General features: G+C 51.1%; 11 protein-coding genes across 11 annotated transcripts; 5 read left to right on the top strand and 6 right to left on the bottom strand.

Moving 5' to 3' along the window:
* Positions 1 to 509: 509 nt before the first annotated feature.
* CGGC5_v009272 (Vegetative incompatibility protein HET-E-1) lies at positions 510 to 2,241 on the bottom strand (the record flags this gene model as incomplete). The annotated part of the gene is made up of 8 exons (XM_032034748.1): positions 510 to 516; positions 578 to 583; positions 640 to 1,218; positions 1,273 to 1,297; positions 1,359 to 1,532; positions 1,597 to 1,731; positions 1,788 to 1,980; positions 2,032 to 2,241. 8 exons carry the CDS (start codon positions 2,239 to 2,241, stop codon positions 510 to 512), a joined length of 1,329 nt encoding a protein of 442 aa, XP_031886150.1.
* A 1,842-nt stretch (positions 2,242 to 4,083) lies between these two features.
* Positions 4,084 to 5,337, top strand: MIR1-2 (Mitochondrial phosphate carrier protein; the record flags this gene model as incomplete). The annotated part of the gene is made up of 3 exons (XM_032034749.1): positions 4,084 to 4,232; positions 4,429 to 4,848; positions 4,947 to 5,337. The coding sequence occupies 3 exons, from the start codon at positions 4,084 to 4,086 to the stop codon at positions 5,335 to 5,337; spliced, it is 960 nt and encodes a 319-aa protein (XP_031886157.1).
* Positions 5,338 to 7,099: 1,762 nt separating this feature from the next.
* CGGC5_v009274 (uncharacterized protein) lies at positions 7,100 to 10,651 on the top strand (the record flags this gene model as incomplete). The annotated part of the gene is made up of 1 exon (XM_032034750.2): positions 7,100 to 10,651. The coding sequence occupies one exon, from the start codon at positions 7,100 to 7,102 to the stop codon at positions 10,649 to 10,651; it is 3,552 nt and encodes a 1,183-aa protein (XP_031886156.2).
* A 412-nt stretch (positions 10,652 to 11,063) lies between these two features.
* Positions 11,064 to 12,066, bottom strand: CGGC5_v009275 (uncharacterized protein; the record flags this gene model as incomplete). The annotated part of the gene is made up of 2 exons (XM_032034751.1): positions 11,064 to 11,517; positions 11,564 to 12,066. The coding sequence occupies 2 exons, from the start codon at positions 12,064 to 12,066 to the stop codon at positions 11,064 to 11,066; spliced, it is 957 nt and encodes a 318-aa protein (XP_031886155.1).
* Positions 12,067 to 13,665: 1,599 nt separating this feature from the next.
* On the top strand, positions 13,666 to 15,185 carry CGGC5_v009276 (uncharacterized protein; the record flags this gene model as incomplete). Its single annotated transcript, XM_066152150.1, has 3 exons — positions 13,666 to 14,242; positions 14,302 to 14,412; positions 14,521 to 15,185. The coding sequence occupies 3 exons, from the start codon at positions 13,666 to 13,668 to the stop codon at positions 15,183 to 15,185; spliced, it is 1,353 nt and encodes a 450-aa protein (XP_066008385.1).
* A 450-nt stretch (positions 15,186 to 15,635) lies between these two features.
* ustQ-11 (Tyrosinase ustQ) lies at positions 15,636 to 16,965 on the bottom strand (the record flags this gene model as incomplete). Its single annotated transcript, XM_032034753.1, has 3 exons — positions 15,636 to 15,877; positions 15,958 to 16,763; positions 16,841 to 16,965. The coding sequence occupies 3 exons, from the start codon at positions 16,963 to 16,965 to the stop codon at positions 15,636 to 15,638; spliced, it is 1,173 nt and encodes a 390-aa protein (XP_031885894.1).
* A 593-nt stretch (positions 16,966 to 17,558) lies between these two features.
* Positions 17,559 to 18,140, top strand: CGGC5_v009278 (uncharacterized protein; the record flags this gene model as incomplete). The annotated part of the gene is made up of 2 exons (XM_032034755.1): positions 17,559 to 17,628; positions 17,704 to 18,140. 2 exons carry the CDS (start codon positions 17,559 to 17,561, stop codon positions 18,138 to 18,140), a joined length of 507 nt encoding a protein of 168 aa, XP_031886209.1.
* An 849-nt stretch (positions 18,141 to 18,989) lies between these two features.
* Positions 18,990 to 19,808, bottom strand: cctO-0 (Cyclochlorotine biosynthesis protein O; the record flags this gene model as incomplete). The annotated part of the gene is made up of 4 exons (XM_066152151.1): positions 18,990 to 19,222; positions 19,284 to 19,386; positions 19,451 to 19,730; positions 19,804 to 19,808. 4 exons carry the CDS (start codon positions 19,806 to 19,808, stop codon positions 18,990 to 18,992), a joined length of 621 nt encoding a protein of 206 aa, XP_066008564.1.
* A 2,626-nt stretch (positions 19,809 to 22,434) lies between these two features.
* On the bottom strand, positions 22,435 to 22,831 carry CGGC5_v009280 (uncharacterized protein; the record flags this gene model as incomplete). Its single annotated transcript, XM_032034758.1, has 2 exons — positions 22,435 to 22,763; positions 22,828 to 22,831. 2 exons carry the CDS (start codon positions 22,829 to 22,831, stop codon positions 22,435 to 22,437), a joined length of 333 nt encoding a protein of 110 aa, XP_031886032.1.
* A 1,544-nt stretch (positions 22,832 to 24,375) lies between these two features.
* Positions 24,376 to 25,137, top strand: CGGC5_v009281 (uncharacterized protein; the record flags this gene model as incomplete). Its single annotated transcript, XM_032034759.1, has 2 exons — positions 24,376 to 24,752; positions 24,804 to 25,137. The coding sequence occupies 2 exons, from the start codon at positions 24,376 to 24,378 to the stop codon at positions 25,135 to 25,137; spliced, it is 711 nt and encodes a 236-aa protein (XP_031886030.1).
* Positions 25,138 to 25,983: 846 nt separating this feature from the next.
* On the bottom strand, positions 25,984 to 27,195 carry FUS2 (20-hydroxy-prefusarin hydrolase FUS2; the record flags this gene model as incomplete). The annotated part of the gene is made up of 1 exon (XM_032034760.1): positions 25,984 to 27,195. The coding sequence occupies one exon, from the start codon at positions 27,193 to 27,195 to the stop codon at positions 25,984 to 25,986; it is 1,212 nt and encodes a 403-aa protein (XP_031886121.1).
* Positions 27,196 to 27,586: the final 391 nt, after the last annotated feature.

Consider the following 27,586-nt stretch of genomic DNA (forward strand, 5'->3'; position numbering starts at 1 on the left):
TGCGGGTGGGATACCGCGGCCTGCATTGAAGGTGGCGATCTGTCTTATTTGAAGACTGTTGGTATCCGGGGAGGGCTCAATTAACGCTGCCTGAAAATCGCTAAAATTGAGATAAGTCAAGCAAATTTCGCCAACTTCATGATCCCATGACTTAAGGTCGATATGGAATGCACCGAGTTCTGTTGAGTCAGGTTCCATGCCCAGCAAGTGAGTCTTGATGGAGTGGTGGAAGAAACGAATTGTTTCATCTTCTGGTTCAATTTGAACCAGATTCTCGCACCAACCCGGTAGTCTCTCTGTCCCATTGATGATCTGATCTTTGATAGAAAACTTCTGGAGAACCTTCACGCCCAAGGCTTCCCCCAGCTCCCATCTGGTCAATGGGCGCCGGACGGTAGTCACCCATCTGAAGGTCCTCTGAACAAGATCGGCTATGGTCGGGGACTGAGATGAGAGAATGCGTCGAAGAGCTCGATTAAAAGTGTCTGACAACTTCCTTGGGAGAATCTTCAGGGTCTGACGAATGTCATGATCGGTGGGACAAGAGCATATGTCCTCGATTGTAAGAAAAACCCACAAGAACCTGCGACGAATTAACAGGGCGTCCTGGTGAATTATCTTGAAAGGTTACAAACTCACATGCCCTCGCCGCCAGTCCGGAGTTTGTCCTCAATTTGATTCATGATTGTATCGTCCCCAATCACCAGTTTCCCTGTCTCTCTTTTTTCTGCCAGTATCTCCTTAGCATATCTTGCTAGATCGGCATTGGTATCGACAAGACCTATTCTAAGACGTTTTGTCGGTGCCAATACTCGATCTACTTCATTTGCAATACTATCTCGGGCTGAGATTAGAATTTTGACGCCTCCATGACCGGTGCATGCTTGCGTGAGCTGAGAGAAGGCTTGAAGCAAACAATGCTGTTCTTGTGAAGCACATTGGTCAAGACCATCGACAATCAAAAATGTCTTTTCGATTAGCGAGACGAAATGACCAAGCAGTGACAACAAAGAGCCTCGTTCGAAGCCGTGGGATGCTGACTCCTCTAGCAGCGCTATTAAGCTGTTCTCCACCTTATGGCCAGTGAGCGCCTGGAATATAAGTGATCGCAGGATTGCATCAGCTACTCGGCTTTTTTCGTCGTCGAATCGGACGAATAGATACGAAACTGAGCAAGTCTGCGGCAAGGTTTGCAAAAGATGGCTGGCAGCATTGGCCCTTCATTTGCTTAAGTCAGATCCTGAACATATTGTAAGACATCAGGTTGCTTACGCCAGGATTGTTTTCCCAGAACCGACTAAGAATAATTAATTTAGCAATTACGCAAGCAGATGGAGGATTACTTCAGGGCGACCAACTTTTCCCTGAAACATTGAGAACACTAGAGCCTGCGCTTTCGCGCCACTCTTGAAATTCGGCCGTACTGAAAATCCACTCTGCTGTCCCTCGATGCATTTTACCCCGCGCATGATTGAATGCAGAGCTATAGTCATACGAGGACAGCCTTAACAATAGCGAGTTCCACTTCCGCTCTACGTTAGGTTTATCAGTCATGCGAATTGCAAGTTCAGACACAAGGGGACAAGCTGAGCTTACGTTTCTTATCATCTTGAGCTTTGGCAAGGGCTGCTTGACTTTTTACAAGTTCTGCCTTCTCACGGATTTCGGCAACTCGCGGACGAATCTCTGACTCAAAAGAGCTTGAAAATGAAGCCCACGCTTGCTGTGACCCTGTAATAAAATTTTAGCAAGCGCTGTACTCAGGCAGTAGGTTTTTCGTTATTCACATGTGCGTCGGGTTGATGATATGACTTGGGTACAGCAAGAAACGAGTGCGGCATGGAAATTGTAAACCGAGTTTCTCAGAGGCAGAGAGTCAGGGAACAAGACCTGGTACTCCTTGAATTGAGGAAGCAGTGTATCAAAACCATTCAGAAGCTCCGAGAACGTTTGGAAGAAAGAAGTGAAATTTGCGAGAACCTGCAAGGTTAGTCAACTCTCCCAAAATTTGTCCTGGAGGGATGAACAAACTGTGAATGCAAGCCTCACGGATCCCCAAACCAGAGCAGCGATCTCTGGGTGTGATGAAACGTAGATGCCCACAACCTCAGAGAACCGCTGTACTGTTTCTAGAATCGAATGCAACCTGGTGGCGATGCTCCTTCCTCGGCGATTGGGGTCCACAACGTCGAGCCCAGCGGTAAACGCAATCACCTGGCCCGCATCGCAGGAAACATCCATCTCTGCCCGTAGCCTTTTCCGCTCATCATCGGTAAGGACATCGTGAAAGGCCTGCAAGGCGTTTTCTAGCCTTGTCGGTCTATCAGAGCTAAGTACCAAGTCCTTCGACGGAGACGAGGGGCTAAGCTCGCCTCCTGTTCGAAGCGGTTGTTTGTGCTTGTCTGGAGCCATCTGAGGAGCAGTGGGTACTACGTAGCAAAGGAGTCTTTCTGGTGTTTTCCAATGGGATCTTGGGTGCAGGCAGTAGGTAGAGAAAAGAACGCGCCGAGGGCCTCCGCACTGCCACCCATTTAAAGCGGCCAGTAGTCATGTGTGATCTTCGACTGCATGCTCTCATTGGCTTGTTCAAGTAAAAATGCATTTTCTGGCATCTTAGCGCTTATTGAATGCTGATATGTGGGCTTGTCCTGCCCCAATCAGATGACTCCGTTGGTTTTATGCAATCTCTACCATCTAGATACAGCCTGATTCGACAGCCCGCCTATGCCTGAAGCCGCGAATTCGATGTTATCACGATTTCCCCAGGTTGGCTACATCTGGGATTATGAACAGTAAGAACCGGGTCCGGAGACAGGGTAAAGAATCAAGCGTGAAGGTTGAATACAGGAGCACCGGGATCATCATTCATTTGCTCACAAGAGGCGAGATTTCGGAAAGATGAACACAGACACATGCGCCCACCGTCGCTCGCTAACACTCACTCAGATATGATTATACCAATCTGTCGGTACTATCGTTTTATTGACGAGAGCCGCTGACGACCCAGAGTTTTCGTCGCAATCGGGATATCGCTAGTAACAAACCAGATATCTCGACTCCTGCAGAGCATATGTCGCAGTGAGTTGAGTAGCCCCATGTATTCAATGAGGGGTGACCAAAATAAGGCTTCCATTTCATTCGGCACTCAGAACGCCTTCATGGAAACTCGAATGAAGTCCGTTTCGGAGCCGGATCAATTTCGTCCGTTCGCGATGTTGACTGTCAAGGTTCCTTGCCTACAGAGAACACCCGATGGCGATTTTGAGTCATGATGGAGGGCAGGCCTGACGCAATTGCCGAGTTGGCCTCTGTTGCGAAAGACGGCAGGTTTGTTTCAGGGACGTAAGATATTGCAAGTCAAGTCCTACAATTTTGCAGCGAATGGCCAGCGATGAGCGGATAAATGATTGAGCTCAACTTGGCGTATGTTGGAGATTGGGTAATTATCAAAAAGTGAATTGTCTTTTAGACTCTTGAAGTGCCCATCCCATGTCGCGGTGACGACACTGAAGGACAAACACATGGGCGAATGGAGCCCGCTAAGTGGACAGTGGGTCCCGTTGATAGAGGTTTTGTGTGTAAAAAACTTGGACCTTAACTGGACTGCGCGGAAAGCCCGCGCGGCTGAACCTTGGCCGACCAATGACCAGCCACGCAGAGATTTTTCCGAGAGGCCGAACGCCCAGAGCTCCCCCCTGTATTGGATTTTCTTAGCAGAGACAGCCTTGGGGGAAGACAGCACAGAGCAGCCAACCAGAGGATGGCTCGTGCGCCGCTGGCCTTTGCGCAATCGCAATCGCGGGTACCCGAGTAATCCCGAGCCAATCTTTTCCGCTCCAAAGGACAAGTTCCCAGTTTGGCGGGCGGTTGTTCCAGCCGTGGCGCCGCTACCTCTAAAAAAAGGCCTCACAAAAATTTCCCCGTTCCTCCCAGACGACAATACAAAAGTTCTTCTCTCTCCCACCCCTCCAAAAAAAAAAACACCACCTCACGATCCCGTTGCGCGGCACTTCGTGATCTCTTCTCCCCACTCAATCCTTTTGTCCATTTCTCTTTGGTCCAATTCCTCACCACACATTCACAATGGCTTCCGCTAAGGTTGACGCTGTCGTCGAGAAGGCCAAGGCCAACGCCCCCGGCCAGCTTTCCGGCGTTGCCCTCTACTCCAGATTCGCCCTTGCCGGCGCTGTCTGCTGCTCCGTCACCCACGGTGCCCTCACCCCCGTCGATGTGTAGGTTCAATCCTTCTTCCCAGCCCGCTACATCGAATCCCGTCCGGCGGTCTGCGAGGTTTCACAAGGCAATCCGACGCACGAAAAATTCGCACGCAATTGCCGAGGGAGCTCCGCCGACACCGCGCAATGGATACGGACATGGGCAACCACGGCTCTATGCCAATTGGCACGCAGAGGCTGACATCTCGAACAGCGTCAAGACCAGAATCCAGCTTGACCCCGCCACCTACAACCGCGGTCTGATCGGTGGCTTCCGCCAGGTCATCCAGCAGGAGGGTGCCGGCGCCCTGCTTACCGGTGTCGGCCCGACCTTCGCTGGTTACTTCCTCCAGGGTGCTCTGAAGTTCGGTGGATACGAGTTCTTCAAGCAGCAGTCCATCAACCTCATCGGCTACGAGAATGCCTCTAACTACCGCACCGGTGTCTACCTGGCTTCCTCCGCCGCCGCCGAGTTCTTCGCTGATATCGCCCTCTGCCCCCTCGAGGCCACCCGTATCCGTCTCGTCTCTGAGCCCACCTATGCTTCCGGTCTCGTCTCCGGCTTCAGCAAGATGCTCTCCAACGAGGGTGTCGGTGCCTTCTACGCCGGATTCGGCCCCATCCTGTTCAAGCAGTAAGTTCTTCCTTCCCGTGTCCGAGCAGCCAGAGGCAAGCTCCGATTATGCTATAAATAGTGTAGGCGACAGAAGAGCTGACATGTGAACCCCGCAGGATCCCTTACACTATGTCCAAGTTCGTCGTCTACGAGAAGGTTGCCGAGGCCATCTACAGCGCGTACCCCAAGAAGGACATGTCCGACGGTGCCCAGACCTTTGTCAACCTTGGCTCTGGTCTGATTGCCGGTTTCGCCGCCGCCATCGTCTCCCAGCCCGCCGACACCATGCTCTCCAAGATCAACAAGACCAAGGGTGAGCCCGGTGAGGGCACCACCTCCCGTCTCATCAAGATTGGAAAGGAGCTCGGTATCCGCGGCTCCTACGCCGGTATCGGTGCCCGTCTCTTCATGGTCGGTACCCTCACTGCTTTCCAGTTCGGTATCTACGGTGACCTGAAGAAGGCCCTCGGCGCCACCGGCGGTGTCGAGATCTCTGCTGCCAAATAAATTGGCTGAGCTCGATAACGTGGGGAAAGACGGGGGTTTGTGTGTTGGGGAAGAGTAGAGAAAGAGAGAAAGAAGGGCGCTGGTTTTCTGGATGAGGACTAATGATTGTTTCCTCCTCCCCATGACCCCTGGGAAAAGTTTGGGTTTTTTCTTTTGTCCAGGGCCACGGTAATGGCGGGAAAGACGATGCAACATGATATCCTCGGCCCGAACACACCACCAGCACACAACATCAAAAACTCGCGCAATAGACTCCCTGGGGGCCGATCCGAAGCGCGCAACATCGGATTGGCCCGCAAAACCTCTTGTTTTATCCGTCAACAAGAACTCCTTTGGGTGGGAAATGGGAAATCTTTTCAAAACAGACACCAATTGCCTATCATAGAAAGCATAGAGCATGATACACGAAAAGATGGGCTGAGGCCCCGCCAGAGGGTTGTATAATAGTCGCTTTGTAGCTTGCAATCATAGACCGGGAGTTTGGACCTCTCACGATGTGTTCGTATTGCAGTGACGTGATGGTTCTTGGGGCAGAGCCATGAAAGCCTAGACTAGATAGGGCCAATTCATCAACGAATTCCGAAGAGCGCGACACTATCGAATGGTCTGCGGATATGAGGGGTCCGCGATTGATTTCGCCGTCAAAGCGGCCCGGCAACGGCTTATGCAGCATGGACGTTGAAGGGCCCCTCCATATTCCTTATCGGACGAGGAGCGGTCACCGACATTTGACCCCCTGGAGACAGCGTCCGGGCGAGCAGACGGCGGGAGCCCGGGATGACGTCAAACGACGCCAGCGCGAGGCATCGTCGAGGGTTAAGATCAAGTGTCAAGACCCTGAGAATACCAGGAAACTGTTTTCACGAGGAAGACTTGAGAAAGCATTCTATTCAAAGAACATCTCAATCATACTTTTTGTGAATAGAAAACCCAAAAGAAAGACTGGGGTCGTCTGCATGCCTGCAAGTCGTCGTGGACTTTTTTCGTTACCCCAGAAGTTGCCCAATTGGGCGCCAACCAGAAACAGACGTGCTTGGTTGGGCGGGGACGCTTGGGGCCCCACCGGCCGCTTCACCCGGGCAACGCCGTGTAAACAAAAGAGCTCCGACCAGCCACTCCCGCAGCTGCCAATGCTGCAGGAACTCCAATCCGACCGTTTCCTGTGCAGTTAGCCCACCTGGCAGAGGCAAGAGAAGAGCTTGACCAACCACCGCGGGACAGCGCAGCACATATATGCAACCCCCGAAGGATTAAGTCAACAAAGGACACACACACCACACACACCACGCACCAGACTCATATCACTCACTCGCATATACACTACCTCCACATACGCATACCATTGCCCAGAGACAGGCAAGCTCCTTGTTCTGTTTCTCTTCTCTGGCATTTTGTGATATTCTCAGCGTTGGCTACGAACGATTTACGGACAAAACCCTGAAGATCCTCTCCAATTAGCGAGACAGGACACCGGTTGCTCCCTCGACCCCACGCTGCCCGTCCCGAGCCGACATAAACAGACAAGACTCTTGACCGCTCTTCACACTCGCACAAAACAAGAGACACGCACCCCCCACGACTGCGTTCTTCCCGGCAACCCTTGGGGGAACGCATAAAATCCGCTTTTAATCTTTCCGCATTTCTCGCTCCTCGTGTGTCGTGCAGCATCTAGCATAGCAGTTAGATGCCACGACCCGGGCCAAAACCCGAAGATTTGGAGTTTGAGATCCATGTTGATTCGTCTTACTTGAGCGAAGATCCGATGGCCGCCGACGACGAGGTCCCCACCAACGTCGAGGAGGAGAAGAAGGTTGACGAGGTCAAGACGGAAGATACCGAGGTGAAGGATACACCAGCTCCTGAGGCTACGAAGGAGACTGAAGAGAAGGAGGAGGCGCCTGCTGAGGCTGCTACGGAGACGCCTCCAGAAGCTCCTGTCGAGGAGCCCAAGACAGAGACCGTCGAGGCAGAGACGGAAGCAGCGCCTGCTGCTGAGGATACTCCTGCTTCCAGCGACGATACGACAACAGAAGAAGACAAGCCTGAGGCTGAGGAGAGCGTCAAGGCCACTGCGCAAGACGAGCCCGAGCAACCAGACGCCAAATCGGAGAAAGATCTCGCGGAAGAAGTTGCCGCGGAGCTAGCGGCGTCGGAGGAGGCCCAACCGGAGGAGTCTGATCCCTCGCCTGAGCCTCAAGCCGAGGAGGAGAAGCCCGCTCAAGAAGAACCCGAAGCCGAGCCGGTAGCAGCGGCTGAAGCTGACGAGGCGGCTACCCCTGAGCCTGAAATCACGTCTGACGAACTGGCAAAGGAAGTGGAGGAGGAATTGGCGGCTGCGGCGGCTGAACCAACCCCCGCTGTCGTTGTCGAAGAGGTCGAGGACGATAACACGGAGCCTGCTGCGGTTCGCGAAGCAAGCCGCTCTTCGTCGTCTATGCGCCGAGCTTCTGGCCAGACTGAAGCACTTATTCAAGCCGCCGCTAAGGAGGTCCTCGAAAGACTTGAGGCCCAGACCATGGAGACCATTCGCAACCGGTCACACTCTCCCCGCGATTCCATGGGCTCGACAAATAACGGCACCGAGATCCACTACGACACAAGATCTGACACCACCCGCGGCGAATCACACGACAGAAGGTCAGACGTCACCCACCGTGATTCTTGGGCTTCCCGGTCTCAAGCCAGCTATCACGATAGCCCCCGTGAAAGCCGCCGTGAATCCCGCCAGAGCCGCCGGGGAAGACACAGCCGACGCGACAGCGACGTCCGGCCTGCGCCCATGCACGTCGAGGACGGCGGCGACAGCTCCTCCCAGCACGGTGGTGACTCTGATGTATTCAGTGATCGCAGCGCCCGCAGCTCGATGGGTTCGTTCGACGGTGGCCACATGGATCACCACCACAAGGACATGGAGTGGCGCTCGTCGAAGCGGTCTTCGGCCATGTCCGACATCTCCATGTCTGACATTTCGCACTACGACCGCGAGGAGTTCGTGCCCACCATCCGCGGCTCTCAGAGGATGCCTTTCCGCACGCCTTCTGATGTGAAGGCCATGCAGTACTCCTCACCAGCCCCCTCCATCGTCGGATCACCCCGCTCGGCGAAGCGCGGCCAGCTGCCGACTATTTCTCGGCTTGGAAGCCCGACGGTGTCCGCCCAATATTCTCCCAAGGGCCGCACTACGCCGACACGCCTCAAGGTGAAGAAGGAGCCTGCTCCCCTTGTCTTGCTGCATGTGACTCTCCTCCCGCTCCGCTGGCAATGGGCAGAGATCCTCGAAAACACACCTTCCGACAACCTTACGGCAGAAGCCAAGAACCTACGTGAGGCCTGGCACCACCTCCATGACCGTGTCGCGGAGACCGTCTGCGAGCGCGGTATCCTGCTGTCCCATCCCCAAGATGACTATGAAATCCTCGAGGAGAGACTGCTGGAAGCCCTCGACCTCCCTCTGCGCCGCAGGGCACGTGTCCTCGAGTGCGGCCACTACATCGGCCCTTCCAACGAGTCAACCATGACCGAGGAGATCGACAGCGACGAAGAGGAGTACGATGAGGAGATCCGGAGGCGGAACGCCCTGGCCAAGACCCACTGGTGCCCTACCTGCCGCCATGATATCCGCTACGAGTCCCTCGGCCCCGGCAAGATCTTTCGCATCAAGGTGTACGCCAGCAACGGCCTTATGAGGACCGGCGCCTGGGCTGCCTGCTGGAAGGAGATGGAGCGCGTCGATGTCGAGATCGAGCCCATCGTGACGTCTGGCGTCCTCGACGAGCTGGAGCGTCTGGTTATCGCCCAGTCGCAGCAGATGGTCAAGCACGAGAACCCCACAATTATCGAGTCGACGGAAAATGACCACGACGACATGTCCGCGTTTGAGCACGACATGGATGACCACCACCTCGACCGCAGCATGCCCGCGTTGGAGGAGCCGCCCCAGGAGCCCTCCATCATTGGGGAGTCCAACATGATCGAGCCCAACTATGAGGATGAGTCGCATATCCCTGCGTCGTCGCCTGCCCCAGCCATGGAAGAGCACCGGTCGCCTTCTCCTGAGCCGATGCACCGCCACCATGAGAGCGAGGAGCGCCGTCTTCGTGACGAGGCTCGCATGCGTGAGATCTACGGAGACAGCGCTCCTCCCTCTGCTGAACCAGAGCACGAGCCCGTTCCAGAGCCGGAGCCGCAAGCTGAGGAGTACACCCAGAAGGACTTCACCCAGACGCCGCCGCCTCAGCAAACACGGGAACAGCCCCACGAGCACTACCACCAAGAGCAGGAACACCACCACCAGCAGTCACCGCCGCCGCCGTCGAGCCACGGCTTCGACCAGCAACAGGGCCAGCCACGTACGTTCCAGAACGCCGGCTTCGGCGAGCTGCTCCTTGAGGCTGCGCGCGTGTTCATGCAGGACAAGAAGAACCTCGCCATTGTGGTTATGGGATTGTTGATGCTGTTCATGGTGGTCAAGCCGGCGCCGCGGGAGGTCAAGGAGTGGGATGGAAAGTTTGTGGAGCAGATTAGGCCCGAGGTCCGTATGGATGAGGGGTCGAAGGCTGCTGTCGAGCCGGCTATCATGGAGACGGTCCAGTCTGTTGTTGAGTCTGTTACTGAGTCGATCGTCTCTGCCGAGACGCCTATTGAGATCGTCGTCGAGCCCAGCCAAGCTGTTACTGAGGCTGACGACGAGGCCGAGGCCGCTGAGCCAAGCCAGGATATGCCCGTTTCTGAGCCCACTACGACTGTCGAGGAGGAGGCTTCTGAGACCTCTTCTGCGTCCTTTGACGAGCCCTCTCCTTCTGTGATTGAGGATGTTGAGGAGTCTGAGCTGGAGGTCGAGAAGGGTGCTGAGGAGCCGACGCCCTCGCCTGAGCCTACTCCTTCCCCGCTTGACGAGTCTGAAAACCAGTCGCACGTCGCCGTTCACCAGACCATCACCACCAGGGAGGTTGTCCGCATCATGGAGACCGTCACCGAGACCATCAAGGCGTTTGTTACTGAGACGGAGGTTGTCAAGACGGAGCCTACGGCCAGTGTTGCGCCCGAGGCTGAGAGCGAGGAGGGAGATGAGGCTCAGGTTGAGGAGGAGGAAGAGGAGCCTGTTGAGGGCGTTGCTGCCGAGGAGACTGTCGTCGAGGATGAGATGTCTGCTCAGGCTACCGAGACCGAAGAGGAGCAGGCTGCCGAGACTGTCGCCCCTCCGGACGAGCTTGTTGACGAGGCGGTTGTTGAGGAAGAGCCTGCTTCTGAGGAGGCCGAACAGGATGTTGAGCAAGAACAGGAGTCTGAGACGGCGGAGCACGATGAGCTCTGATTTCATACTCTCATGGGCAACAACGAGAATGACGAAGGGCAAGTGGTACATGTGAATGAACAGAAAAGAGATCAATAACTACTGTAAGAGATATGAAGGATGGCTTTTACGAGGAACAGACGTCCCGGCAAACACGTTTTCGAGGGAGACCTTTCTGTTGTCTTTTTTTTGATGATGCAGCACCATAGCGCAGCACAGCACAGCACAGCGAACCTGCGAAAAGAAGACTTGCTTTTTAATGTTGCTTTGGTTTTAGTGTTGGAAATGTAGATAGATGGTTACATGTTACAGATGGGCCGGCTTTTGGGTTGTGTCTATGATGAATTGAATGTTATTAATGTGCTTAACTTCCGTTCCTTGTGTGTTTGTCATGCCGTTTCCCTCTGTATTGATAAACTAGGCTTTTCCCCATTCAGCACCGGGGCTTTCCATCCTTCTCCCAGTCGCAATAAGAGATCCAGACCTGGACAGCCGCAAGTGCCGTTGCTAATGTTCCAGATATGGCGGCTACCATGAGAGCAGCGACGGCACATTTGTACATGTTTGCCTCAGATAGGTTGCGTTTGACATGTGTACCCCACCAGTTCACAGGCGTCGGGTCTCTGACCTCCTCTAACAGCTGAGAGAGCTGCGGGGCCCAGTACGGGTACCGCTGATATAGCTCACGGATTCGTTTCGGAGGGTCATCGTATCCCAGTGTAGACCATTGCCGGGAAGGTTTGAGGAGGCTCTTTCTGTGTTCTTCTGGCGCATGGCGATGAACCCAGCGTTTCGAACACCTGTGAGACCTGGGATCGTTCACTGACGGAAACAGCAAGTTCAAGGTTGCCAATGTCTCCATGATGAGTAGTGGTGGTAGGTAGCCGCTAATTGTGTCAGTTGATTATTGCTTACGCTCGTATGCAAACTTACCGACTCAAGGCTTCAGTTGGGGAATGAGTAGGGGTCTGGTTCGAGACAGAGAGGCCGCTGAGACTGTCCTCAAGAAAGCCCCGATCTGAAAATAGATACAATATTTTGAACCTTTTTCCGATGTGAAGGTACAGATGGTCCGACAGGATATTGGTAGACCGAATCTTGATGCTTGCACGCTTCCTCAATACCTTGGCTCGGACGTTGTTGATGTCGATAGGTTTAACAGAACCGGACTCGGGCGACGGCTTGTAAACGCGCTCGACAAACTCCGCAAGCGTTTCTTGGTTGCGCCATTGGAATGGAATGCAGCTTTCGACCTCTTCGGGGAGTTCACATCCTATCCTGAGCTTCTTGTATACAGCCGAATCAAGAGCCTCCAATGTTGTTATGTCATGATGCTGATGGATTACTTCCTCTCTTCGAGAAGTCGGCTGGGCCTTTAGTATATTGAAGGCTACTCGCTCTTCCTCTGACCAGAGTGTTGAAAACTTTTCGTCCATGATGACATCGTTGATGTCTTGATCACCGTTTACGTGGAGCTGATTGTCGCACGAGATGTTACTCTGTCCCATCACCGAGCGTTGGAAAAACGAAGATGTAAAATGCATAATAAGTGAGCAATGGACAATTTCTTCCGTCAATAAGGCAGGGGCAAAAGAGCTTGAACTTTGAAACGGCAGCCCGACACCGTAAGGCTTTTCCCAGCCACCACGCCCGCAAGGCTCCCCTCAGTGATGGGGGGCTGGCTACATTTGCAGGCGAAGAATCATTCCAACGCACTTCAATTGGAACTGGTCTGACGCGTCAGCATGTGCCACCCAGTCCGAAGACTTGGCAGCTGAACCTCCCTTACATAGCATACCCATGATCTTTTTGCCAATCAGCGCCCAACATCACCACAGTCTAGGTGCAAATTTCGTCATTCGTCTATGAGACGTTTCACGACATAGCCCCTTTTATCCTACGAAATTCTCCTAATAGGAATAAGGAATTTGAGCCATCTGAATGATAATAAGGTAAGTAGCAACCCATCGGATTTGGTGTGGGCCCTGATGAACGACAAGACGAAGACTTGGTCGCCAATGCTCGAAGCTCAAGAGCTTCTTCTCGTTGCTCATATGTTACACTTCATTATCAGCGTCATGAATTTGGTTATTATTTGTTTCATAATCATAGTCGTGAAAAAGGTGGCCTCTGGTCATGAGCATGTCCCAAATGGCAATGAACTGCCTGACGGAGAGGCCCCGGGCGACACTCCTCCGCAAAGCGGTGGCTTGGGAGGGGATGTGGCGACGTCTGCGGCCTCCGACAATACTCGCAGACATGAGGAGCAAGCTGATGTCCCACAGATGGTAAATGAAAGCAGCAGCAATACCGACACCAATCTTGCAGTCGCAGCCTTGGAACAGGTCTCTGAACCTAGCAACAGTCTCCCAGACCAAGGACATTCCAGGTATGATTTATCAACGAGAGTCCCTGGGGTAGCGAGCTGACATCTTGTTCACAGTGGGCTTGGTCCACTTGAGACAAATCGAACAAGACAAAGAGTTATCAATGTCGAGGCTCCGCGAGCTGGCAGGCAGCCGCTAGTAGACATTCTCTGGACGCCCGATTTAGTGGACGTGAATCTGGACTGTTTCTTCAGCGATGAAGAAAAGCAATCTCGAGACACCTTCACAAAGCTGATCCGAAAATATCAACACGACATTCTGACCAGTCGTACGGGCAAATTACCCCATATCACGGTGAAATTGGCCCACATACAATCTAGGGCAAAAGCCTTGGAGGGTTTGGATGTACACGGAGAAGTCCGCATCCTCATAGTCGGGCTGCGAACGAAGAAAAGTAGACGACAGTTCCATACGTTCTGGATGCGGCCAGAGAACAAGCATTATGTCCCTTTCAAACTCTGCTATGCTCCGGAGACAGGGGCTATATTCCCAGCGGCAGTGGCGACATGCGCCCTTAAGGAGATCAGAGACACAACTCTGTGTGGTAGATTGATCGTCATCAGAAGCTCGAATTTGGGTCCCCGGACGTCGACAGTTGGAGGTCTTTTGAAGATAGAGGACCAATTCTTCGCCCTTACCACCAGCCACATGCCTGAGGACAGCGACCAGATGCTTGAGAATGACAACAAGAGGATGACTGAGAAGCACAGTGGCACGGTACTAGTGTTTGACGACGAGGCTTTCGAGCGCGATTGGAACGACCTAGACGAGGCGCTGCTCAGTAACTCTGACGACGAGGTAGATGATTCAGACACACAAGCGGGTGATCCCCACGTTTTGGACGACGATGGTGACGAACGAGAGGAAGTCGGTCGAGATTCGAGTCATGACATGACCATAGATGGAGACTACGTCATGTTTCAAGTCAACGAGGAACGAATGCGAGCCGGAGAAGATTGGCAGCTGGTCCCCGTGGACCTTGAGTATCTTCTCCCCAACAAAATACCTGAGAGGAGCCATATGGGACCATCCTGGGAAAATCCCTATATAGAAGACTTCTGCAATGAGCTAAGTGGCCTATTCAAGAATAATCTACCCAGGAAGGTCTGGGTCATATCGGGAATGGGCGACTTCAGGAGTTGTTGGATGTGCCCAAACTCTTCTCAGATGATTTCGCCCGACGGGACCGAACGTGAGGTTTGGACACTTGAATTCGATCAACAAGGTATGGAAACCTATATATCGTCATATTTAGATTCATGCGAAGCTAACATGGAATCTCAGATCTCAAGGCAGGTGACTCTGGTTCTTGGGTTGTCGACCACACTCATAGACAACTTCTTGGCATCGTCGTCGCACGTTCACTCGGTGTCGGTTACATTGTTTCATTCGCAAGTGTGCGACAGGATATCGAGAAAAGAATGCGCTTGAAAGTGAAAGCGGTGGAATTGCCGGACAGATTTGAGTCACGAATCCGTCTCAATCCATCTAACACCAACACAGGGAGGGGTTCAAGACGTTCTGTTCAGGTCGATGTTCCCAGAGAAAGGTATAATGTCGAGAACTTGAACGTGGCCAACTCCAGAGTTCATTCTGGACAGTATCTCGACTACGTCATTCCGATAGCTGTGTGCTACATGGCCTTTGTTCTTTCGATGAATTTCGGCCGAGAATATAGTCCGCGCAGCCAACTTCTTGGGCAGGTGCTAGCCCTGCCAATTTTGGAATCGGGGCTCTGGGTCATTTCCGAGGTTTACTTCTACTGCAGAACAACGACTCCTGAGCGCCAGAATATTCGAGAACACTTCCGCCAGGCTTTCTACGATTCTTTCCTAGTCGTTGTCATCGCAGCTTGTCTTGGTGCTTCCGGCGCGCACCTTGCTCGGAGCTATTTCCCATCAGTCATTTTACGTATCCCCGAGACGCCGGACATCACGCGAGTGCTTCGAGCAGTCCGGAAGATGATACACGACATCATTAAGGCTATGAAAACGATCGACACGTTGACGAAGGAAATCGACCGGGCTGTCAAGAATGCGAAGAGCATCCTGCCATCTGGGTACGACATCCATGACTGGTACCAAAGACTCCTAGACAGAATCGAGGAAGTTTTATATGGAATCCGTCAGAGAATTTACCGGTATTTGAATATTTTCAACATTGTTTGAGCAGTGAACAACATTGGCAATGCCATAACCTGGCTGGGAATTAACGTTGGTTTCTTCAACACCCGACGGAATAGTGCACGTGTACATGGACCAATTAATATGGAGTATTGCTATATTGAGTTTAACAGTTGACTTTTCGTTAAAAACGTTTAGTAATGTTCATGCATACTACCCGCCCGGATAGCAAAACTCATGTGGATTGTGATTATTGCTAGGCCTATCTGCCTGTGTGGACCATTGGGAGAACTTGAAGATGCTTACTGACGGACGCTTTGTAAACCGGTCTGAATCTAATACAAGCAAGGAAGCCAAAGTTTATCAAGCGCCATTTTCATAGAACCTCACTATTACACCGCCTGAATGCCCTGGCCTCGCGGTAGAAACGTAGTCTTTCTGTTCTGAGGTACTCTCTCAAGATACACATACACACAAGCTGGCGTTCGTCCTATGCTAATCATACGTGTAACACAGATGGCCACCTGACGTGCTCAGGTAGTCTTCGACTTTTCCATCGCTGACGAGACCACCCATTGGAAGGACATCTTTGGAATGAGACTCCATATTCTGATGATGCTCCCCAAGAAAGTTTTCCGAAGGTCCGAAATACTCTTTTAAGCGGCCCTTGGGGTCGTGGTCCTGCCACAACCACCATAGTCGGTCAACCTGTGCATGGTGCAAAAAGAATACCGGGTCTATTAACATCATGTTAGATAACAACGACGATTGTCGAGGACTTTCGCAATGAGCCATTGATTACAAGAAACAGACGTACCATTGGTCGCTGTGAAGTTGAGCCATTCGCCCCTGATGAACATTGGGATAGCGTTGTGGGCGCCAGCCTCAAACTTTTTGAAGAAAGAGCTGTAATCAGCTGCGTTCAAGGTCTCATTCACATACTCAGGCGAGATACGATCATAGATCTTGAGAAATAAAACCTCGTCCTCGGCATCTTCCAAAGAATGGCGATCTCTGAACCACCGAGATAGGCAGTGCGGCTCCATTTCCGCAATTCCCTTTTCAGGAAGGTGTCTCCAGGCATATCTTCTACCTGCAAATGGTCCCTTTTCAACGCAGTGATCTCCCTCAGAGCCACCATCCAGTCCAAAGCCGAGTTCAGAATCCCATACAGGAGACTGGCTTAGGTCTCTTGAGTCCAACACCCAATTCCAGTAAGGTTGAGCACCTCCATATTGGCACTTCTGGCGCAACGTTTGCTCGTAGGTATGCACGAACATTCTATGCCACGGTAAGAAGGCGGCTGCGTAGTGCGATGAACCACCTGCCGTAATGTGGGCGTATGTGAAGTCGTCAAAATGCGATGTTTGGCTGTCAAAGATGGATGGCAGGTCCATAAGACACTTCACCGCCAAGATGTAAGATTTCTTGTCGGCAGCGCTGAGAGTCCTCCACTCTCGGCGGACGGATGGCGTTAGACAACGAGTTTCGGAATGCCCCAAAAACTCGAATCCCATCCAACAACTCAGCGCGATGAAAAGAGACAGGATGATCAGCGTCAATAGAGACTTGACGTAGACCTTCTCAAGCAGCGTGCCGCGCAAGCTCCACCGGGTGTTTCGTCTACACTCAGTCAGCCAGATATTCACAGCACTAGACGCACCGCACAACGTGAATCAAGTTCATCTTTGGAATCTGACCTCATGGACTGAAGTAATCTGGCCTCTTCATTGTCGCCTTCTTGCACCTGTTGTGGCACCGGGTGATACCACGGTCCAGCGATCTGCAATCGATCACGAATGTGTGTTAACTTCAACAACACCATTGATGCTGATGTGGGAAAAAGATAATCAGGGAATGGTAATGGCTCTCATTCGTGATCCAAAAGACACAGAGAAAAGGGCATCGGATCGAACTTGCGAGCTAGGCTATTTGGTGCTCATCCTTCTATCCGAGCGAGACGTGATTTCGATGCCGTATGCCTTATGCAATAATCCTTGTCTGTACGGATACTTCGGTCAACTATGCCAAGAAAGTCCGCATCTCTGCGTCTATCATACCTTCCTCTTGAGTTGCTAATACCACGTTGAGTTGTCAATTTGACTGATTTACCGGTCATAAACAATGCCCGTGACCTCCGAAACCGAGACCGACGCTGCGGAGATTGACACTAGCTATCTGCAAAGAGTTGGAGTTGCCATTGGCATCAGTCACCATGGTTTGATCGTGAATCTATGATGTATGGCTTCTTGAATGTGACTTTGATCGGAATTGCCAAAAAGTCCCGCGATGCTCGTTTGTGAAGCTACCTGTTGACTTAAAAGGCTCTCTCATTTCTTCTGTTTTGTTTCACCTAAGTCTCCACAACCATCCACCATTCCAGTCATTTGAAGTTTTGTTCTTGTCTTCTTGTCCAAAATGACACCCCTTAGCCCTAAAGCCCTTTGCCTTGGTCTGTTGCTGGCCCTTCCAGTCCTCGCAATTCCGGGTGAGTTCTTTTACTCCTAGTTGTCACGAGGCAATCTCCGAGGATCACCTGCCGCTGACCATGTGACGGTGATAGTTCAGCAGAGTGACTTGGAAGTTGCAGAAGCTGCAAAGACCAAGAGGCTTCTGGGATACACCTATCAAGCCCTAGATGGCGACGCTACTGAGAAAGATGCCGCGGCCAACGACAAGATTAAGCGGCTTCTAGGATACACCTACCAAGCTCTGGATGGGGAAGATACCCAGACCGATGAAGCAACCAGTGAAAAGGCTAAGCGGCTTCTGGGGTACACTTACCAGGCCCTTGATGGAGAAGAGTCTCAGGCGGATGCAGCAACCAAAGAGAACGTTAAGCGTCTTTTAGGGTACACCTACCAGGCTCTTGATGGCGAAGACACTGAGAAAGAGACCGCAACCAAGAACGAGGCTAAACGGCTTCTGGGATATACTTACCAGGCGCTGGATGGCGACGCAAACGAGGCCGACTCGGCGAAGAAGGTCGAGACCGACTGAGACGCGTGAGGAACACAGTTGATTATGCGTCAGTGATAAAGCACTCGGAAGTACTCGCCGGCAAGAAGGTGGTAAATGTTAGCCAGCTTAGACGAGAATTGATAGCCTTTACCTATCCAATCTGCCCCGCCACCGCCAGTCTTTATAATTCTAACGTGCTTGGTAACAGGAGTGTGTTGATACAAGCTTGATTGATTTACGCGACGCCAGTATTTCTTGAAACAGCGTAAATAAGCGAGGAGGTAGGCAAGGCATACGTTGGGTGAGTCGAGTTTGTATTTCGTGGCAGGAGTTTCAGTCACTATTGCATTCTGAATGGGTTACTGCTTGCCACCCATTGCGAATCACTTATCTTGTGAGAGTGCTGTCCAAAGAGTGATGGAGTCGGGCGATTCACAGGTATCCTAGGTCGGAGGATGAATTCCGCCAGCAGCAAAACATCTGCCATTACGGCAGGAAGTGAAAGACGGATGAGTCCGGAAACACAAGAGGGGAAGCAGTCTAAGAAAATAAAGTTAGTTAAGTTCGCTTTCGGTTTTACGGGGGTTAAAAACTGCATAAAACCGTTCAGTCTATCCTTAATTGGCTCTCAGACCCGTTATTTAAGCACAAGACTTGCAACTTGGCAGCATCTCAGTTCCACAATTATCAGTCCTCTTTTGCGGGTAGCTCCTGCGGGATTACACCTTACAAAGCCAAGCATTCAGTAAGCAAAGCGAGAATCATCGATATGAGGCGCAAATGTTTGACGTGGATAGTTGCGCCTTTCACGAGAGACGAGGAGTTGTGCACGATAAGAGCTACGATATCTACATGTAGATCACACCCCCGCATGATCAACCAATGAGACTAAGTGCTGCCGGGTGGTTGATCAAATCTTGGAACTCTCCTTTCCGAGGCGAACTGACGAATCTTCTCAAAGTCCCGACACGTATGCTGCGTCATGAAGTCAGGCTCCGGGAGTGTGCTTGGGTCGTTCGGATCCGGAATAACATGATCATTGCCAGGCCTGATGTTGCCCGTCAAGGGCGTCACATCCGCCCTGCACATGATGGACAACCTGAAAGATTCTATGCAGTGATCTAACCCGGCGTGAGCTTCTGAGGAAGACCGAAACGCAAGTTGTGGTTTATCAAGGCTTACCTATGTGCTCCCGGTAGTAAACATGTCTCCATGCAGCATCATCCTCGTGACCAGGAGGGGCGAGTTCGTAATGATCAGGCCAAGTGTACTTTCGAAAGATGTTCTATGTTTATCGTGTGATGTCAATCTAGAGTTCAGATCAGAATGAATAGGATTGTATTTCTTACCAAACAGTGAAGTTGATGGAAAACCTCGAATATGTATTTGACACCGTTTGGATCCTGGTCGTAACTGTAGCCCCAGGCTGTGTCCATAACTTCAGACTTGTTGATCCGACGAAGGTCTTCTCGGTCCATTCGCATCAAGTATAAGTCCTGGTCGGAAATCAGATCCCAAGCGTCGTCTAGCTCTTGGCTTGGAGGCCCACGGTAGGGAGACGGCGCTCTGAAGTCGGAGGGAAACATGGTCCGGTAGTAGTTGACGGCTTCTAAGCCAGGTGCTACCGGGCTGTTTAGCAAACATTGCCCTGGTTCTCATCATATGCAGTTGAAGCACACAAATCAGGAGAAATTACACTTACACCATGGAGAAAGGCGCTTTCCACAGTCCTCCAAACTCATGGAAGCTCGCCCAACAAAGAAGGCCGCAACTCCAACCAACAGAAAAGACAAAAGCGTCAACACAAGCATTCCTCGGCGCTGAAAACCTTCCGCCAATTGGCGAAAAGTCGATTGTGACTCTATAGGCAAACGGCCGTCGAGCAAGCCTGCATTTTCCTCGAGAGATCCAGCATCTGACGTGAGTGGGGCGTAATCACAATCTTTGTGCTTTTCCATCGTTTCGAATATATCGCAAGCTGCACACACAAAAATGATCAAGAGAGGCTGCTGGATGTAGGAAGGGATGAAGAACAGTTTTACAAAATGACAGGATGACAGATTCGTCCCAGCTACACAAAAGTGAGAGGCGCAACCGTTTCTGCATCTCCATCTGGAGCAGACCGATCGGAAAGTTCAAGAGTCCGTGTTTCCAGTAGGGAACGACCCGACCGACACGGAACTCCGCAGTGTCCCCATCGCCGTTGTAACATGGCGCATCAGAAAACCAAATAAATTAACCTGCATATGCTTGATCGTATCTCGTAACTATGCAACTTGCGGATAAATGAATAATACTGATAGAACAACCACAGGAAATTCGTTGCAATGTCCCTCATTTTCCTACGTCGAGTGTCAAGCCATTTCATTTTCCTCGTTATGAACATTACCGAACTCTCTCTTCAGCGACGCCGAGGCCATCAACGCAAATGAAAGACGACCTCAGGGATGGAATGCCGGCTCATAGCCGAAGTTCATCGGAGATGCCGTTGCTTTTGTCACCCCAAGATGCTCCAGCTCCAGCTCCCGCACCCAAGCCCAGGTCGTGCAAATTCTCAAGTCAGACCGGCCGACTCGAGGTTATTATTGTGTTGCTTGTCTTTCTCATCATTCTCCAATCTGTCTTTTTGTGGAAAGGGTCCTGCTGCTTTGGCGAACTGACGGGAGCACCGGATCGCTCATGCAGCAACCGAGCCAATTCCCCCGTTCCAGAGTGTAAGAGGAAAAAAACACGACCTTTCTCACTACCAAATGCTTCGCATCACTGACAACCCGATTGATGAACCATAGTCCGCACTCAAACCCAGGAATTCTACAACACCACGTCAGAATACGGAATTTGGAAACTCCCATGGACGGAAGCCGAATGGATGCGCTGGTACAAAAATTGGGAAGCTCTTTACCCTCCAGGGCGAGGCATGGTAAAAGTCATCGACCCCGGACAATATGCAGGCATTCCGCCACCGATGGACGATTTTGAAGGCAAAGAACCTCCTGCAGATGGCGGCTACCGTTATGAACTCGCGATAACTCATCAGTTACATTGTCTGGTATTTCTACCTCTGGTCTGTCGATATATTTCATGCGGGACAATGCTGATAATGCTTGAGTGGGTTATGCAACGTTACTTTTACGAAATCCAAGCGGGCCTTCGACGCGGCGACCACTGGTCTACTTTTTTTCACATCAATCATTGTACAGACTACCTTCGCTGGAGCCTGCTGTGCAAGGCGGATACGACGCTCGAGGGCTGGGATGAAGAACAGCTAAATAATCCCAACCCTCATCCCCGCCATCGTGGACCTTCAGGACTGCACGCTCCGCATCAATGCACCGATTACAAACAGGTTTATAGTTGGATGGAAGAAAACAGATGGTATGACTTGAAGAGCATGGACAATGACATTCCCGAAAACTCCACCTATCAAGACTGGACAACAATTTGGGAGAGGACCCGAGAATGGATGGAAACTTGAGCGTCAAACTACTACGTTATGTCACGAAAGGGACGAGAGCATGGTTACTTTTTTAGAGTTATGCTCACATCATTCGGCTCCATTTGATGAAGCAATCATCTCGTCTGTCTTGATCTTTGTTGATTCCCTTCCATCGTCTTTGCTAAGAGTTGAACGAATGTAAGCTTGTAGTTTTCGAAATGTGGTAAATTATGCAGGCGAGGAGAGATGCCCATTATACTTGCCCATAGAAAAGGTCATGTCTCTATCCAGAAGCGGTATCGGGAGGAAAAGCGTACAATAAAAAACTGTCTAGGATGGGTCTAGGTTACTTTCTATTATTTCACTCCGTTGGTCTCAACATGAAGTGAGTCAGACTGTACATGAAAGCCATGACCAATTAACAGGAATGACTCCGAAGAAGTGAGCCAACATAAGTGGAGAAGCAGATCAGGGAGGTCACACCTTCGAAGTGGTTCGACAGGCTATCGCCCCAAAGGACTTACCAGATTCGAAAGTCAATTAGGAAAGCTGGAGTAGTCATTAGTTGTTGGTGGATAAGAAGGGCATGCGTCTAGATCCGGAGAGTGACGTTTACTTAGAAATTGATAACCTCAGTATCCTACGAAACACCTACTCTGGATGAGCTAGAGAACTGGGTTGGCTTCATGATCAATCTCACTCATAACTTGGCCATGTAAACTACAAGTAAGCTAATAGTCAGACCAGTCAATCACATACGGTATGTTGAAGCAAAAGTTAAGTGCGATAGACTGAAACCAGCGTGTCTATGTTGAATTTGAAAGGCACTAGCTATGGAGAATCATTCCTCTCAAAAGGCAATCTAATACATGAATGAAACCCAAAGATACTGGTCCTTTAGCAGCTTCCAGCGTTGGTGGCCTGCGCAGACCACCAGTTGACGTTGTTGGGGCGGACGACGTAAGGCAAGCCAGTGTCGCCGTGAGCACAGCTGCAGATGTACTTGAAGTGGTAACCCTCGCCGTCGAATCCACCAGTCAAAGGGTCAGCGCCCTGGGCACCGATGCCCTTGCAGGCCTCCTCGAGTGCGTCGTGGACCTGCTGGCGCTGGCTGTCCAGAGTCTTGTCCCCAAAGATGACGTTGCCCTCAAAGGCAACGCGAATGGGCCTTCCGCGGGCGGCAGCGGCGATGTTCGCGGCAAGAAGAGCGATGGCAAGGTAGTACTCTGGAAACTGATTAGATTGAAATACTTGAGTTGGCCAAAAAGAATATTTTGAGGCACTACTTACGCATTTTGAATGTTGGGAAAGATAGGAGTAGAGAGTGACAAATGTTGTGGGTTGTGGAGTGGAACGAGAGACTTTTAGAATCTAATGAGTGTGGAAGTAATGTTCTTGTTGTGTGATGCAGAAGAAAGTATTCCATATTTCCGGGCGGAAGACAAGCAGTCTTTATAGCTGGAGATATGTTGCCAGTGATGGGCTGATACTCAGGCTCTGTGTCAATACTCTAGTTGAAGACGAAGCAACCGGTGACTTCCTATTCGGAAAACTTCATTTGTCACAACTTGCTCTCAATTCTGCCTCCCAATTTCTGTCATTATGCCAAAGAAAAAGTATAACGGAGTCTGGCCGAACGCTGATTATGGCGGATATCACTTGACCGCACTATATTCGGCGACGACTAAGTTGTGAATGGATTAGTTTATTCGTGCCATCCGAACTCAAAGTATTAGTCTAAACCGCAAAGCTTGCGAGCCCCTTTCTTTTCTCTCTATCCTACCTGTCTTCGTCGTTGGGGTCCATGAAGTTGCCGGTCAAAGTGGAGATGGCGTGAATGTTATTCCTAGTAGAAAAGTGAAACTGTAGTCGGAGAAGCCCGTAATCACGTGTCTCCATGGTACCATTTCTGATTTATTAGGCTTTATCTGCCTTGTATAATCATCGGCGAAAGCTTAAGACCCTGCGGATCGGCCTTTTGTAATCATTGGCAAAAGCTTAAGTTGTTGTCAATCTGTCTTCAGACGGAATTTATCAGATTTCCAGTTTTCCGTTAAGATTTGTCTGCCCTACGTTGATTTGATCAAGGTTTGCGGTGCTGTTCGAGCCGCAGCAATACGGTGGCGCCTGGACCTCTTGCTGGTGCTTGTTTGTAGTTCCAGGCCCGGACACGCCGCATGGAAATTGGACACCTTCTTTGCCAAGACAAATGATGTAGAACAAGACATGATACTCCTGCTAAAAGTCCACGGTGGGCCATTGCGTTGTTCATTGTCCACTTCCAATGAGAAAAGTGAGCAGTGACAGTACAGGCAATAGTGCGAAGGCTGTACCAGTCATGATCTGATGTTGTAGAGGCTGATGAACGCTTCTAGAAGTATGACCCACTTGCGGTAGTTGTGGGATGCTTGTTCATCTCAAATTACGGAGTATAATATGCTCTAGTCAGTAAGTTCAGGCTATTCTACGCCGTTTAGACTTTCCCTTACCGCGATACATCCCGGCGCCGGGATACGCGGGATCATGAGATTGTCCGAGCCGTTCGTAGAGTCGCAAGTAGACTACAGCGCAAGGCGTGGAAGAGTGGAGTTGATCGGAGGAGATCAAGAGCTTCTCCTCGGAACCTCGTTCTCGGTAAGTTCCATGACATGGGAACTGGAGAAAATATGAGGCTCTTTGTACCGTAGTCCACTCAGACCGGATGGGATATAAAATGCATGGCTTGCCCTCTCGTTGAACGATATTAGACTATCCAACAACCCAGACATCTCACAGTCATTCTTTCTTACAAATCACATTCACTCACTCATTCATTCACTCACTCACTCAGCTATCAAAATGATTGCTCGTATTTCTACTGTCGTTTCCGTCGCCATCACGGCGTTGAGCCTTGGTGCTCAAGCTGCCGGTGTCAGCGACGTCTCTCCGGCCCTGAGCAACCCTTTGGAGGCCCGCGCTGGACTCTGCTGCGCGCTCGCCGTTGACAACAGAATCCTCCAGACTGTCTGCCAGTACATGTACGAGAACTGCGGCGGCTGGGGCAACTGCGTCCAGGGCAACGACAACCAGTGGTGCCGTCACTGCATTGTCAATCACCCCGAGGACGAGGCTTGCCTGAAGCTTACCTGGCCTCCCGTTGACCCTGCCCCTGTTGGCAAGCGCGATGAGATCGATGCCACCATGGCTCCTGCTGAGCGTGACGTCTCCAAGGAAACGTAAGTGAATCAGTGCGAGTGTAAATGACTCCTGCTAACAGTAATTCGCAGCTACACTGGATCTAAGGAGGTGCAGAAGCGCGCGCTTCACACCGACCACATTCAGACCCAGGCCCTTGTCAACCAGGCTCAGTCCTATGCCAGAAGCTTCGGTCTCATCACCATCCGCATCATCGTCAGCGCTGTCAACGTCGTCACCTACAGCATCCAGAACGCCGGAGTTCAGCAGGCTGCCTGGGAGATTCTCGACTTGGCCACCGGCTGGCACGTCAACGGCAACGTTGAGGGCGGTGAGGTTATTGGAGGACACGCCCCTAGCCAGGTCCTGGCCAAGGGTGGAGACAACTTCGAGTTGGACTTCATCACCAACACCGGTGGTGCTTAAATGGCTTTCTAGCCCTGCTGGCTCCCGCAAAGAAACCCACGCGTTCCGATGCAAACTCGGGCGAGGACGGAAGAAGCAAGTCGTATCGGTGCCCTTTCATAGCCGCTGGTTGAGATTGCCGGGGTTTCCTTTGTCTAGTACTACAAGGTACATGCCTACACTCGGGGTCACTATGCCTCCTCAATTCAATACACATGGTGATCAAGATGATTTCTCTGCAAATCGTGACATGAAAGGCCGAGCTGGTCAATCCAGCCTAATGTGTCAATGTAAAGTCTTTTGTTCGTGTCCGCTATCGCCAATGGGTCAAGATGTCGAAAAGAGTTTTGTTACCCCGGCGGGTAGTGCCGGCGGGCTACTCCGTATTACAAGCTATATTAAAAAACAATTTCTATCATGATTATCCCCGTTTTTATGGTCGCCGTTATTGTTATTACTATCCGTTACTATTATTCCTGTTATTATTATTGTTATTACTGTTATCCTCGTTGTCGTCATCGTCGTCGTCTTCCTTATTCCTCTTACTACTCTTATCCTGTTATCACTATCCGCTCGAATAGCAAAAGTCCTCTAAAGTCCTCTAAAGCCCTCCACGCAAGAGTAGACCTCTATTCAGCGTTATTCACTCTTTTCGAGCGTCTGCGAAGCCATATGATCGGACTTCCTCTGCACTTGAACACTAATAACTTGAGGAGTCAATCGCATTCCATTCATAGCACGTAAACTTCGCAAGTCTCCAAGTGGCTTTGGAGGCTCCGAGCATGGAAACATACATGGTTCTAGCTCCTTCTCCAGTCATGATGCAAGAATCAAAGAAATACATTTTGTAATATCATACTGTTTCAATCATCGCGCTCGCGGAAGTAGATAGTTGAAGATCGCCTGGTTCAGTCTGGATAGGGACCCCATGTGGCAATGCGCAGTCGCCCCCTTTTCCTCCGTAAATTGCTCGAATTCCTTCTTGCATAGCAGCCTGTCGAATAACTCTTCCGGTTGTCCTTTCAAGAAATGGTCCTCCGTCGCATCCAAAACCAGCAACGGTGTCTTGATGTTGTCTACCAAGCCCTCCAGTGTGTATCCCTTCACACAGCGCAACACGTCAACCGGAGACTGGACGCCAAAAGCCCACATTCCGTTCGAAATAGCCCATTTGAACCCTGTGTCCCAACGCATCATCTGGTACATGAGTGCATTCATCGTGGTATCCCAGCCATTCTGGATCAAGAATTTACCAAGGGCAGGGTTTTGGTTATGGAAAGCACTGCCAAAGTCGTATACTCCGTCATTGACGATGGCAGCTGCGCACCGATGCTCGAAGCATAGGGCTCGTCCGACAAGGTAACCTCCCATACTGATGCCCATGAGGAAGAGCTTGTCTTTGATGACTATGGGCTGGTCAAGGGCGAAGTCGACCACCGAGGTAATTACCGTCTCCCAGTCATTTCTGAAGAACAGACGCTGCTCTCTCAAAGCCTCCCCTTGTCCCGGTCCATCGAAGAGAATGATGTTGAAGCCTTGATCAAGTGCCGCCTGACCATTCATGTAGAAGACCTCTTCCCTTGTAGAGTCGAAGCCGCCGTTGAAGATGATAGTGGGTCTTGGTTTGTCGCTTTTGTCCGGTTGCATGATGGTTGCCGGCAGTGCGGTTCCTTCGTACGGTATCTTGACCTTCTCCGTCCGGTACGGCATGAGTTCGGTAGCAGAGTAAAATGCCTTGGTACTCAAACTCATGAGCTCATTGGACAGTCTGTCCTCGAACACGTTGTCTCGTCGGTAGAACTCGGCCGTTCTATAATAGTTCGAAGCGCGCAGAAACGCAGACTGTGCACCGCGTCGGTTGTTCTTGGCCAAGCTCGTCTTTGTGGTCTCAACAGCGCGGTCGCCGGCTAGCTTCCATTCTCGCAGCCAGCTGTCTTCGTCTTTTGATGGAATGCGAGAGCAAATGGAAATAACTTCAGCCAGCTCTGCGCCACCGCAGTAGGCATTGCTGGCAGCTCGAAGAGCTTCATAGGCGAAGGACTCGTTGTCAGGGAAGAAGTATTTGTGTAGAGGTGCCATGATAAAAGATGATAAAATTTGCTCAGTGTGAAGAGTCTTCCTTGATTTAGTTCATCAGCCACTCACACATTTTGCCCTTTTTATGGTGTTTGGTGCGAACTTACAAGAGGCTGGTCTTGGGACGGGCAGGGGTTGATGTCCGCTCCATCTCCGTTCCCCATTCCCGCTCTTACCTCCGTCTCCGTCTCCGCTTTAGCGCCTTCTCTTGCCGGCCATCGCATCCGAACAACGATCTACGTCAAGGATTGCATACCTGAACATGGCTTAGTAATTCTATATTGTGACTGGCGCGGAAATATGCCCCGGAGCAACGGAAAACTGCGCGAATGCTCGTCATAATTAATTCAAGGAAATCGAAACCCGACAACTTCGCGATTGAGTCATATTGTGC

The sequence above is a fragment of the Colletotrichum fructicola genome (assembly GCF_000319635.2).
Source record: "Colletotrichum fructicola Nara gc5 chromosome Unknown KSG_Nara_v1_contig05, whole genome shotgun sequence".
In the NCBI taxonomy this organism is placed as follows: domain Eukaryota; kingdom Fungi; phylum Ascomycota; class Sordariomycetes; order Glomerellales; family Glomerellaceae; genus Colletotrichum; species Colletotrichum fructicola.